The sequence below is a fragment of the Myotis davidii genome, unplaced genomic scaffold (assembly GCF_000327345.1).
Source record: "Myotis davidii unplaced genomic scaffold, ASM32734v1 scaffold192, whole genome shotgun sequence".
Classification (NCBI taxonomy): domain Eukaryota; kingdom Metazoa; phylum Chordata; class Mammalia; order Chiroptera; family Vespertilionidae; genus Myotis; species Myotis davidii.
This window is the reverse complement of record NW_006284346.1, coordinates 1237025-1250298: the sequence shown is the minus strand read 5'-3', so window position 1 is coordinate 1250298 and position 13274 is coordinate 1237025. Positions and strand designations below refer to the sequence as shown.

Sequence of the window (13274 nt, the reverse complement as noted above, 5' to 3'; positions counted from 1 at the left end):
CTTCCTGACCGGTCAGCAAGCAGGAGGAGCCACTGCAGCCTTTCTGCCCGCTGGTCCCAGGGACCCATGTACCACCTCTGAAGACCTTCCTCTGATTAGAAAAGGATGCTTTACAATGTAAAGGCCACCAACCCCAAAGAGGGCTTTCAGCTTTGATGTTTCTCTGTTTACTTTTGTTGGAACCAGACCAGTATTTGTTTGTAGCTCAAATCATTATGATTTAAGACCTTGCACATTAAACATGACTCACAGAATTCTCACCCTGTCAATTCAATCCCAAACAATAGGAACAACTGAGACATTTTCTACTTGACCTTTCAGTCTCTCAGACATATCATTATTCCATAAATTATTCTATCAAGGATTTCTGGGACAAACTTGTCTTCATAGCTTAGATGCATAGGGCCAAAAAAAAAAAATCTTATCAAATTTTCAGATTGTGCATTGAAGAAGCAAGAGCACTCACATTAACCCTGGCTGGTTTGGCTCAGTGGATAGAGCATTGGCCTGTGGACTGAAGAGTCCCGGGTTTGATTCCAGTCGAGGGCATGTGCCCGGATTGTGGGTTTGGCCCCTAGTGGGGGCATGCAGGAGGCAGCCCATCGATGATTCTGCCATCATTGATGTTTCTATCTCTCTCTCTCTCCTTCTCCCTTTCTCTCTGAAATCAATAAAAATATATAAAAGAAGAGCACTCATGTTTATTGAGTGCTTGCTAGTGACAATGACTGTGCCATATTACTATACTCATCTAGACTCTGTGCGTATCTCTATTTCCCTAGACAGTGATTTTCAACCTTTCTTATCTAATGGCACACATAAACTAATTACTAAAATTCTACTGCATACCAAAAAAGAAAATATATCTTTGCCAATCTGACAAAAAAATAGGTGTAATTTTGATTCATTCACACCAGACAGCTACTGTTGTATTGACTGTTGTCATTTTTTAATTTGACAATCTAAGGGAAAAGAGATCAGTGCCCCTGACTAAATAGTCAGGTATTGCATGTTTAAAAAATCACCAGCTGCCGAACCGGTTTGGCTCAGTGGATAGAGCGTCGGCCTGCGGACTGAAGGGTCCCAGGTTCGATTCCGGTCAGGGGCATGTACCTTGGTTGCGGGCACGTCCCCAGTGGGGGGCGTGCAGGAGGCAGCTGATTGATCTCTCTCATCGATGTTTCTAGCTCTCTGTCCCTCTCCCTTCTTCTCTGTAAAAAATCAATAAAATATATTTAAAAAAAATCACCAGCTGAAAATCACCTGGAATCCAATATTGTAGATGCATTAATGTTAAATCTAATTAGAATTTTCTGTTGAAAAAACACTCAAAGAATTTACTAATGTTCTGATTTAGGTCAATGATTTCTTGATCTAATTTGGTGCACAGTATCAAATGATTGAAATTCTCATGAATATTTTCATTAAGCATTGAGTATGATAGGCTATTTTATATTCACTTACATAGACATCATTTTTGAAGAACGATTTTATAATAATAACTGAAAGATGTTTTTGATTAAAGGCAGTGCCAGTTGTAATTGGAATTGTGACGGCTTCATTTATAGTTCTATTTAGCTAAATATTATAGGAGTATAATTCCTACTTAGAGCTGAGAAAATTAGAATACAGAATTTACTCATTCAAATAGCTCTTAACTTGAGGCTCATAAAAGTAGTACTGAGGAAAACTATAAGCAATTTATAAAGTTTGAAAAGGCCCAAGAGAAATTATCTCTATATATAAAAGCCTAAGTGACTGTTGCAACTGAACGACCAGTTGCGTGATGCGCACTGACCATCAGAGAGCAGACGCTCAACGCAGAAGCTGCCTCCTGGTGGTCAGTGCGCTCCCACAGCCAACGTCCCACGGTCCCTCCCCCTGGCTGATCCCAATCAACCTGATGGCTGGCCAGGCTGAGGGACCCCACCCTTGCATGAATTCATGCACCGGGCCTCTAGTACAACGATATGAGGCAACCTATGCCACTTTCATGAAAAATCTTATACCTTCTGACTTAAAAAATACACATATATATGTACAGCAAATTTTCCATTTATCTGTGCAGTATGGGAACATTGGTCATTTCATCCTGCTCATCAAATATATCAGATTATGTTTGTTCTTGATTACTAAAAATAGGCAATGAATTCTATTAAAAAATGCAGTTTGGCAGGTAAATGTTTGAAACCACAGGATTCAAGGGAGGTGGTGTTGGTGGGGAATAACAAGAGGGTCTTGGCAGAAAGATGAGAACCACAATTTGATGTTACATGAGTAGAATGGAATCTAATAATGAGAAACCAGTGGTTTTTGAAATTTTCTTTTTATTGGCAGCTGCAGGGGGAGCTGATGGTCCAAACACATAAGTCCTCTGTGGTGACCTTGGGCATGTGACTTCACTACACTGGCTTTTGCCTGCTGATGTGTAAAATGTGAGGATTGGAGAAAACGACTCTCAGCTCAGCGTTAGCATCAAAGCAAATGCATCTGCACTCTACCAGCTTGGGGGTTGGACTTGCACAGTAGTGTCCCTTCTATAGCACAGCCAAATTCTAGAGCAAGAATGTGGGGAAAAAGACTGGGGAAAAAAGCCAAGAAGGATAAAACAGGGGCCCGGGACTTTCCAGTTTGGGGTGGGGACGGGTGGTGGTGGCATAGAAAAATAACTCTTGGCTCATTGCAAACAAAATAACATGTTCTTCAGGGACTACATTTTTGTTGGGAGAAATTATTTTCAATTCTTTTGAAGGACCTTGCACTTACATTTGTGCAACTGCTGTGGACTTTAGTGGCATGTGGAAGATTAGAGAGGATGATAGGTCCTGACAGAACCCTGGTAGGTTAAGATTGTTATTTGTGTTAGAAGTTGGGGGAGAGATGTGCTGGGCAATTCTTGGTGACAAGAGGCTTGAAGGAGTTCATCGGAATGGTGATGGTGTGAAAATGGTGGTCAATGATGATGATGGTAGTAGTAATGATGATGATGGTGGTGATAGTTGAGGTGGGGTGGGCAATAGGGACAATGGGGCTAGGGTTAAGGAGTTTAGGAGAAGCCAACGGTTGTAAAGAGTGGCTTCTTGGAAGAACTCAGGAGTTGTTGGTAAAGAAATCATTTCCTCCCCACAACTCTTCTGCTTCCATATTTCACCCTATAAAGCCTCGTTCTCTTAACATTTCAACTTCCTGGTCACGTGGCTGCAGCTCAAGTTTGGAAAGTGAAGTTGTTCTACAACTAATTGTCTTAGAGGCCTCGGGAGTTTTGACAGAAGATTTTCACTAGTCTGGCTGGATTTGGTGTGATTTCATTAACTTGGTCTTTTCATTAACAGTGTCTCTCTCAGGAGAGCTTCAGGAAGTTAAAGAGACTGGGGAGGGATGGGAGAACAGAGACAATCAGAGTGCAGGAGGCAAGTTTTCTTCAGGTAGACTATATGGCAAGGTCCAATTCTATATGCACTCATATTATAGAAACGGTCACTGTTCCTTCTGTTTTCTGTTCTTTTTGCTTTTGTGTTTAAAAAGAAGGGCTATATATTAGCTGTGCAGAAATTCTCGGTTTTCTTTATTTCCTCCTTGTTATGGTAGAAACTGGAGAAAATTTTGAACTGAGGCGCTGGTCTCCTCCCTTATCCATCCTGGACACCACAGAGTGACTTTCCCCCTCTTCTACCCATTTGTGGGTGACAAGAGAAAATATGTAAAAATTATAAACATTTATGATTTTCCCTTCCCTTGCTTTCTAAGGTGTATTCCTTGGGAGAGAAATTCTGTTTATTTGCTGAGTGGGGTCTTAAAAGGGTTGGGGGACTTGGAGGAGGAGGTGAAGGGATTTAGAAGAACAAATTGGTAGTTACAAATAGTCCCAGAGATGTAAAAAACAGCATAGAGAATATAGTCAATAACATTATGATAACTACGTGTGGTGCCAGGCTGGTACTAGAAATAGTGGAGGGGATCACTTTGTACAGGATATGATTGTCTAACCTCTCTGTTGTACACCTGAAAATAATACCAACTAATTATAATATTGAAAGTAGAGTGTAATTGAAAAACTAGAAATTAAAATGAAAAAAAAAAAAGGGATGTAGTGGGAGCGGTGGAGAGAAGGTGCTATAATCTTCAAGGATATGAGCAGCTGGGGCTACCAGGTGAGAGCAGGGAGGATCCAAACTGGAGCGGGTGGGGAGCAGTGTGTGCAGCATCAACACACAAGGATTTTTAGCCTTCGGGATGAGGGGGAGAAGATTACATGAGGTTCCAGCAGTTACCATGAGGAGTGATGCGTGGGAGAGATGTCGGAGGAGGAACTTAAAGATTTTCAGTGTGATGTGTGTAGCAGCCTTGCTTCTGCCCTCGAGGCATTCCCAGGGAAGACTGATGTTTCATTTCTAGCCTCCTTGCAGCGAGATTTTTAAACATGAATTTATTTTTATTGTTGAGAGTATTACGATTATTTTTTTAAAGAAGTGACACCATGCTGAGGAGGGAGCTGCTTCGTGGGGTTAAATACCCAAGACATAGAATCAAAGATCCTTTTTTGTCATTGGCTCCACCGACAGGCGAGCTAGCTATTTGGGCAACTTGGTAGTTTTCTTTCTCCAAAACTATTTGTGGCAACATATGTATTGTGCATAGATGGCTCTACGGAATTGAAGGCCACATTTTATTTTTGGCCACAACTGGGGAAACAGGAATTTGGAAGAAACTGAAACACGCCTCCAGATGCCCTTTCAGAATAATTACGCCAGGAGTGTGTCAATCAATAGAAAGCCTCCCAGTCCTGGGGTAACATGGGAAAGGAAGCGGAGACCACGTCTGGCTTCAGCGGTTATGTCCTTCGCAGGGGTAACCAGTACAAAGGCCTGGGCTTTGGCTGTCCTGACTTTGGGAGAAGGGACAGAAGAATTTCCAGGTTTTGCCTTCCCCGTCCCCAAAGGCTAGGACTGGGTACTGTGGGTGGATGGTTGGTGCATAAAAGGTAAATATGAGATTGTGTTTGTTGAGAAAATCTCTGACTTTAGTCATTCCTGTGTTTAATGAAAAAGAACTACATACTGAAATAGAAATGTTAACTCTTTATAAAAAACCCACTGAGTTCTGTCCCTCTGTACTTATAAGAACACATTTATAAGCTTGATAACAAAGTCATAGATCATAGAATGACACCTCTATAGAGCTCACTATATACAAACTAAAAGCTTTTGTATGTCAAAGAATTCCATGCTACCATGTTTACAACTTATTAGTAAGTGGCTCAAAACAAAAATTATGTAATAGATAAATGTAATTGCTTCCTTTCCCATGTTACCCCAGGACTGGGAGGCTTTATGTAATAATGAGATAGAAAGAGAGAGGAAAAGAACTACATACTGTGATAAAATGTGATAAAATGTTAACATTCGAGGGCTCTGGGTAAAGGACAGCTGGGAATTATTTGAATTAATCTTGCAACTTTTCTGTTATTAAGGAATTACTTCAAAAGAAGAAAAGATTTAAAAGGCCAAATATTCCCATAAGCAAAAAGCAGAGGCAAATACTAAAATGTGAAAAATATTTGTAATATTTGATAGGTAATGAATTAATTTCTTAATATACAAATCACAGGAAAAAGACAAATGGCACAATAGATTAGTTAGGGCAGGGGCCCTCCAACGACGGCCCGCGGGCCACGTGCAAACACAAATACTGTATTTGTTCCCGTTTTGTTTTTTTACTTCAAAATAAGATATGTGCAGTGTGCACAGGAATTTGTTCGTAGTTTTTTTTTAAACTATAGTCCGGCCCTCCAACGGTCTGAGGGACAGTGAACTGGCCCCCTGTTTAAAAAGTTTGAGGACCCCTGAGTTAGATGAACAGGTAAGTTACAAATGAAGACCTTTAAGTGGCCGCTCAATGTGTATGTGTGTAGTCAAATTCACTATAAGTAAGAAAAACCTAAGTTTTAAAAAGTGTGCTAAAATTCTGCCTAATAAATAGCCTCCTCAAAAATAAACTACCAAAAGCAAATCCAAAGTTGGAGAGAATATGATGAAATGGACGCTGCACTGCTGATGGGTCCCTCAGCTGGCCAAGGATCTGGTGCAATTCGGCAACAGAAAAGGTTTTTACAGATGTTCATGCCCCCTGAGCCAGCATTTTACTTAGTAGAGTGTGATCCTGAGGAAATAATCAGAGTTGCAATGTGATGCACAATGCAGTTCGTTATAACAGTACTGACTTAGCTTTATATTAAAAGCTGAACGATTAGGGGCTGTCTCATTGTACGATGACTAAGCAGCCATGAACGCAATTGTTTGTGGCATTTATTGACAATGGGAAATGTTAACGACATGTATGCTGCTAACATGATATGCTATAGTTGAGGGTGTCACTATTTTGCTGCCAACAACTTTTTGATCCCACGGGAAGACATTGTACTTAGGTTGCAGGACATGAGTGTAACTGTGATTCTCTTTCTGAAGGAATGATACGGTCATTAGGGAGCAGCTGAAAAGCCCAAGGAACACTTGGAGGGTCACCTTCGAAAAATGACATGGGCTTTACAGTAAGATACTGAGTTTCGCCAAATTAGATGTTTTGTTTGCCTCTGAAAAATCTGTCCAGTAGGATAGTCTCAAAACACAAACGACTTTGCTCCAGGGCGCCCTTTTCCTTTACATTAAGCATGTCAGACTCAGAGGCTAACACTCAAAGGCCAAATAAACGAGGCATGTGGCCCATTGGCCGCAATTTTGACATGCTTGCTTTACATCAACCATCAACGCACCATGTCTTACTTTATGAAAGTGTGATTTATAAGCCTTCAAATGTTAAGTATAGATAATTTAATCTTAAAAGTAAGTGGAAGGGGAGCTAGAGATGAATTAGTCTTACTTTTCTCCTTTAATTGATAAGGATTTCAAGATCTAGATGGATTAGGTAACTTGCTTAGTTACTATCCTTAATCTATACTAATAAAAGCCTATGTGGTTGTGATGCTCTCATGCTGTAACTACTGATCACCAGGAGGCTGTGTGCGCAGCAGGCGCACGCGGATGGGCGGGGCGGCATGCGTGGTGAGGTGCGCGTGGGTGGGTGGGGACTTGACACTGCGTGCATGGCGTGGAGGTGGGTACCACGGCTCCACATGGTGAGGCCTGGGGTCCTGCCAGCACAGTGGGTCTGGGTCTTGCGCGATTTGTGCACTGGGCCCCTAGTATATAATAAATGACTCCAACATATAATAGAAAAACATAATATCCACAAAGGGGGACTGGACAATAAATGTGAACAACTGAGTTGCAGATGAAAATAAACATGAAAATATTTTACCTAAAGGAATAATGGGAGATGCAAGTTTTAAAAAGCCACTTTTGCAATTCTCCATTTTCCTTAACAAATGTCTCCATCCCAGTAAGGAAGCAAACACTCTGAAGATGACCATGAAAGCACATGGGCAACAACAGAGAAAGCTCCTGTCACATCCTTGCAAACACCCCTCTCCTAGACCTGGAGTGCACTCAACAGTAATGCCTTGAGGAAAAAAAGACAACATCACAACAGGGCTCAGCTTTGTATCATATATTAATTTCCTGAAGCCAGGTTCAGTGCCAATATAATAGATCCTTGTTTCTGGCCTTTAGGAGTCTGAGTTCTTAGTTTCCTTTCCAATCACGGCCAAAAGCCTCAAACTTTGCTATTTAACATTTTAGGTATTCATATCTTAGGACAAACTCCTTTATGCTGTGAATCATGGTTTTATGCAAAGTAGAGCTCATTATAATGTCACAAATGTTAGTAGAATTCCCCTCAGATTATCTAGGAAGCAGCACTTAACTCTAGATTAATAAAATATATTAAGGCACTTTCTTTATTCTTTATAAATCAGTATTTTCAGTGAGTTATTTCACACAGTCCTAATTTCAAATTAGTTTAAGAAAGCAGTGAGAAAATTTTGGCATGATCTAATTCCATCATAGCTGATATTAAGTCATCCCAGAAAATAATTTTCCATTTGAGTTTATACAAAATATAACTTTAATAAGCAGCGTGTCTGAGGTGGCTTTTTTTTATTCAAAAAATGCTGGTCTTCTTAGTTTTAGGAAAAGAGATTCAATGTTCTTACTCCTGTTTATGTAAAATAATGGTTTTCTTTTCATAAAGGTTAATTGGTTTTCTATACTGCATAACAATAATATTACCTCTTACGTTTTTCAAAGAAGAAATTATGCATATTTGCCCTTTAAATTATGCTCCTAAAGCAAGGGCTTAGTTGCAACACGTTACAACTCTATTATGGTCTCCCTTTAGGTTTTAAAAATAAACATGTAGTACAAGACCACAGCAAAAGAGAGAGAAGAGGCTCATTTTTTACTTCCTCTACAAACAAAGGAGTCTGAAGTGATAATTTTCTCAGCTGAATCCATTAACATACTGGGCATATGTGTGCATGGAGTAGATTCCTCTTGAAAATAGAACTACTGTTAGTTTCTACTCTAAGAAGCAAAGATGGAAAGCAAAAGCTCACTGGGAGGCAGCTGGGTTTCAACTCAGCCTGCAAGGAAAGCGTTCGGCTTCCACAAGACTGGCTGTAAGCGGGCTTAGTCCAGAATTGTTCTGGAGCCGGCCCAGAGTCCTAGCTCAGTCCTGGAGACCAGCTGGCTTGGTCTTGGAGGTTCTGCTCAACAGTAAGATGTTCTGGACTATCTTGGACTCTAGAACAGGGGTCAGCTAATTCTAGTCCTTGGGCCAAAGCTGGTTTGCTACCTGTTTTGTAAATAAAGTTTTATTGAGACACAGACAAGCCCATTTGTTTATACATTGTCCACGGCTTTTCATGCTACAGTGGCAGAATGGCCAAGTGTGTAAAGCCAGAGATATTTACTATCTGGCCCTTAAGAAAAAGTTGCCGACCCCTGCTCTATAAGAATCTGGGATAGATGTTCAGTACCACACTCTATCTAGAACCAACCTCAAAGCAAGCAAAAACCATTGGATCACCCACTTTTACACCAAGTTTTACTATGTTCATGTCTTAGGAGGGTCTGTTCTTTGAGATCATATCTTTGTAGGTTTTTTCAGGGGAGAGGGCAGATTATCAAGGAGGAGAGAGCCACCATGTGTCGAACTTGATCCCACACTGTCCTTGACCAGAGGGGCACTTTCCCTTGGTTTTCAGTACTGCTCTCAGCGCCTGCGTGCTCACACATGCCTGTGGCTGCAAGGACTTAGGCCACCACTCCTGGTTGAGATTCCCACTCAGAGCAGCAAACACATGGAGGCTTAGCTAAGCTTGATCTACACAAATTTCCCACTGAATGAGCTGGGTTATGACATAGAAAGTGTGAAATTTAAGTGGGGAAGAGGATTGGCCAGGTTGTCAATGGAATAGAAATGGGAGTGGGTACATTGTGATGGCTGTTTATGAGAAATGAGGCGAGAAGGTGATTCTGAGACCCTCACTTCTTATGGGTGTGAAGCATTCTGGCATTCTATCTTGTTGCACCAGGAACAAGAGTGTAGATGGGTAGAGGCAGGGCAGTGATGCTGGGAGCTATAATGTCATGGTCATTGCATAAGGCTTGTAAACTTCCGGAAGGCTGAGCAGCAACTTTCGGTTGCTTCAACTTCTCAGTGCTACTGGGGCATGAATTCTGGGAAGAATTGTCCTGTCCATTTAGGTTGTCACTGGGTGGGGAGGTGACATAAATAGATGATCAAAAGTGAGGGTGTACCCATGACACACAGAAGTCTATGGGTACTGCCCTCCTTTCATAGTAACCGAAAGGTCAGCCATGGCCTGGTGCTGGGCTGCAAGTTGGATGCAGAGGTTGTAAACTGACAGTCCACGGTGATTCCAGTCAGCAGATATTTTGATGGGCCCATGAGTTTTTAATATTTTTATACATTTATTGCTTACATTTACAATTGGGGGTATTTTATTTAAAACCTGGATTTCTAACATTTGAAAAGTCAGCATCTCTGGACACACAGGGCTTCATCTCTGCTTGTCAGTGACTGCCTAGAGTGGAGGACTGGCTTCTCTTCAGAGGGAAGAGTTTTGTTTATACACCCAATCTGTGTCAGGCCTTGGCATATCTGTCTGGTCCCTGGGGCTTTGAGTTTGCAAACCCTACGCTATGTGTTGCACAAATAATTCATGCTTTTGCAATCTTATGTCCCTCAGGGGTCATATTGTTGTTCCTCTGTCCCTTGCTAAGAGTTTCTAGCTCACTTTATCTTACGTGGTTGAATCATATTCCATTCTGATTCTACTGCTGAATGGAATAGACAGCCCACTCTGGGGAAGATGCCTGGACTCTGGTCTGTAAGTGTGAAGAGCTCTTTATTACATTGATCTGAGTGAATGTACTCAGTGACTAGGGTGATCCTAGAATGGCTAAAAACTAGCCTTTGACAGTGAGTTCTCATTTCCTCCCCACCATGTCTGTGGTGATGACACATCTCATAGTTTCTGAAGGTGAGAGCGTATTTGTAGAGATGTATTCCTGGGATGCACTTGCATTTCATAACACTTGTTGGTTTGGAAATTACTGTTGCTAAGACTCTCAGGTTGGTCTTCTAGACACCTTATGTTCGCAATGAAGTGGAACAGAAACAGAGACACATCAAGAAAAATGAAAAAGCACAGATACCTGTCATACTGTTGGGAGTCATAGGTTAGTAATCATTCTGGACCCCTTTTTTCACTGACATCTCCTACAAAGAAAAAGACAAGAAAAAAACACCACAGGTTATAACCTGCATTTTCCATAATTTTTTTTTTGTTCCAAACAATACCACATGTGTTAATCAGCAATTTGTTACTCCCAAGTCCGAACTGGGGAAGTTGAAGCATAGGGGCTAGGTCAGTGACCGGCAAACTCATTAGTCAACAGAGCCAAATATCAACAGTACAACGACTGAAATTTCTTTTGAGAGCCAAATTTTTTTAAATTTAAACTATTCGCGAGCTGCAGTTTGCCGACCACTGGGCTAGGTGATGGGTGGAAGGAATTACACGTGAAGCAGAAAGAATCCAGGAACAGGGAAAGAAAATCTTATATTTAGTATTCTAGTACTTTAGTATGACTATACTATTACCATTACCATAGCATTACTAATAGATTAGTATTACTCTTATTCTATTACTACCATTAGTATAGAATTAATAGTATATGACTATTCCTATAGTACTTTAGTACTTAGTAAATTTAGTGCTATTTTCCCTAAAATGAGTTCTAGAGTTTTAAAATGTAATTTTAAAGTAGGCAGGTGTCTAGGGCCCATTGCATGGGGTCCTGTAAGTGTGGCAGAGCCATGGCTGGGGCCTGGGGCTCACCAGCTGGTCATGGGGTCAAGGGAGAAAACAAAATCCCAAGAGCTTAATACTAAAGAAAGTTGAGCTGTTTTATTTGCCAGGAAAGGCAACAAATACAGCAAAGAGACTCACTGAGTAGGTCAGTGGGGAGGAGGGTTGGCGCAATGTGTTAGAAGGGGGAGGGGGACTATGCTAATGAAAGACTGGCAATGAACTTGGCAATGAACTCTGTCCAGGAAGGGTGAGGCACAGGTCTGCATGTCACTGGAATAGAACAGGCCTGGAAGTCTTTGGCTAGATCCAGTAAAGGCCGTTCAAAGTTGATGGTCCTTTAACAGCTTGAACATTTCAGCATCAATGACTGACCAGGAGAATGACATTTAGTTTAGGCTCCTAGGCAAATGCTCCTGCAATGGAGAATATGCCTTTTACATGAGCCATTTATTTGGTTGGTCAGTGGAGAGGCCTCGATTAAGAAAGAGCCTACTATGTTCAGCCTTGGCTTTATCCAAAGATAGCACTCCAGCCTGTCCACCAGGGGCTTCCAATCTAACAGAGGGAGAGAACCACACTAAAAAAAAGATGCAAAAGTGTATATATGTTTTCCCTTAAGTGTCTCGTCAGAGAAGACGGGGACACAGAGGAAGCAGAGGCCATTTCTACCTGGGGTAATCTGGAGAGGCTTCCCAGTGGAGGTGACCCTGGACCCAAAGGCTTTTCTTTTCAGCAGGCCTCCCCCCTGTCGTGATTTAATGCTCTATTCTCACCAGACACTCCTGAGGCACATGGGCTACTCTGCAAGAATGAGCCTTGTGTAGAAAAACGGGAAACTCCTTTAAATCATGTAGCCTTCAAGCAAGGGAGTAATATGATCAATTTAAGTTTGTAAAGCTTCCCAGTGGCTGCTGAGTGAAAGCAGACCAGCGAGGGGGCCACAGCAGGGGGGAGGGCGGTGGAAAGAGACGAAGGTGGCCAGTGGTGGCAGTGGAGGTGGTGAGCGGAGGGGGAGGGGTTCCAGTGACTTATAGGAGGAGGAAATACGAAGACAGTGATGAATGTGCTGTGAGCATTTAATACCGGAATAAACACCCAGGATGCAAATAGGTTAAGACCACAGGCTCTCAGTCAAGGGATTTACAATCTACTTTACAAACTGGCTGAAAAGGCAGCACTATTGGCAAGGAGCAGTTAAAAATACAAGCCACGATGTCATGGGCCAAGGGGCGGTGCTGAGACACTCAGGGCTGAGCTTGCCTCCGGAATGAAAGGTGTGGCTCACAGACAATGTTAACAGCAAAAGGGACAGCAGCTTGGCACAGGATATATGACCTGGGGTGGGGAGGGAGCAGGCACTGGCAAAGAGTGAAGCTGCAAATGTTGTTTAGGGCCCCATGGTAGAGTCTTGAAAGGTTTGCTGTCAAAGGTGGACTTGATCCTGTGGGAAACGGGGAGCCATGGAAGGTCCTAAGGGCATCACCCTATCTGAGAAAGATCACTCTGCCAGTGTGTGGAGGAGGCTAACCTCTGGGGGCACCTCTGCGTGGGATCCTTGCTGTTTTTCTGACTTCATGTTCAAGGTCAAAAAGCTAGATTTACAAGGCCCACAGAGAACACCCCAACTCCGTCTGGTAAAGCTCCAGTGCACTCGCCCTGATGGCACGCCCGTTATCCCTGTGTGTTTCCATTTTCCCCACAGAAACTACAACATGGAAGGGTCAACTGTAAAAATGACCCCTTTAAAAATCTCTCCATATGGACCTACTGAGTCATTGCTTAGACAATCCGTACATAATGAAAGTGAAACACTGCACCCTGTCCCCACTGGGCCATCGCCACTGCTCTGCCTATGGCATCTGGAAACGCAGCTGGTGAAGGCAAATGGCTGTCCTTTCAGTGGGCCACACCCACGCTAGGAGAGCAAAGGGGTTGTGGAACTCTGCTGGGTGCCTCTTGCCCCCACTTTGAAAAGCAC

The 13274-nt window shown here is 42.2% G+C and overlaps 1 protein-coding gene across 5 annotated transcripts in view; it reads right to left on the bottom strand.

Moving 5' to 3' along the window:
- The window catches only part of THRB (thyroid hormone receptor, beta), a 287111-nt gene that overhangs the window by 62824 nt on the left and 211013 nt on the right, over positions 1–13274 (bottom strand). For 4 of the 5 annotated variants that reach the window (XM_006754655.2, XM_015570920.1, XM_006754656.2 and 1 more), the window contains exon 3: positions 10638–10701. The exons of the other annotated variant lie outside the window; for it this stretch is intronic. In XM_006754655.2, the coding sequence (XP_006754718.1) occupies positions 10638–10659 (22 nt within the window). In that variant the 5' untranslated portion in view covers positions 10660–10701. The remainder of the gene's footprint in view (positions 1–10637; positions 10702–13274) is intronic. 5 annotated transcript variants of the gene reach the window in all.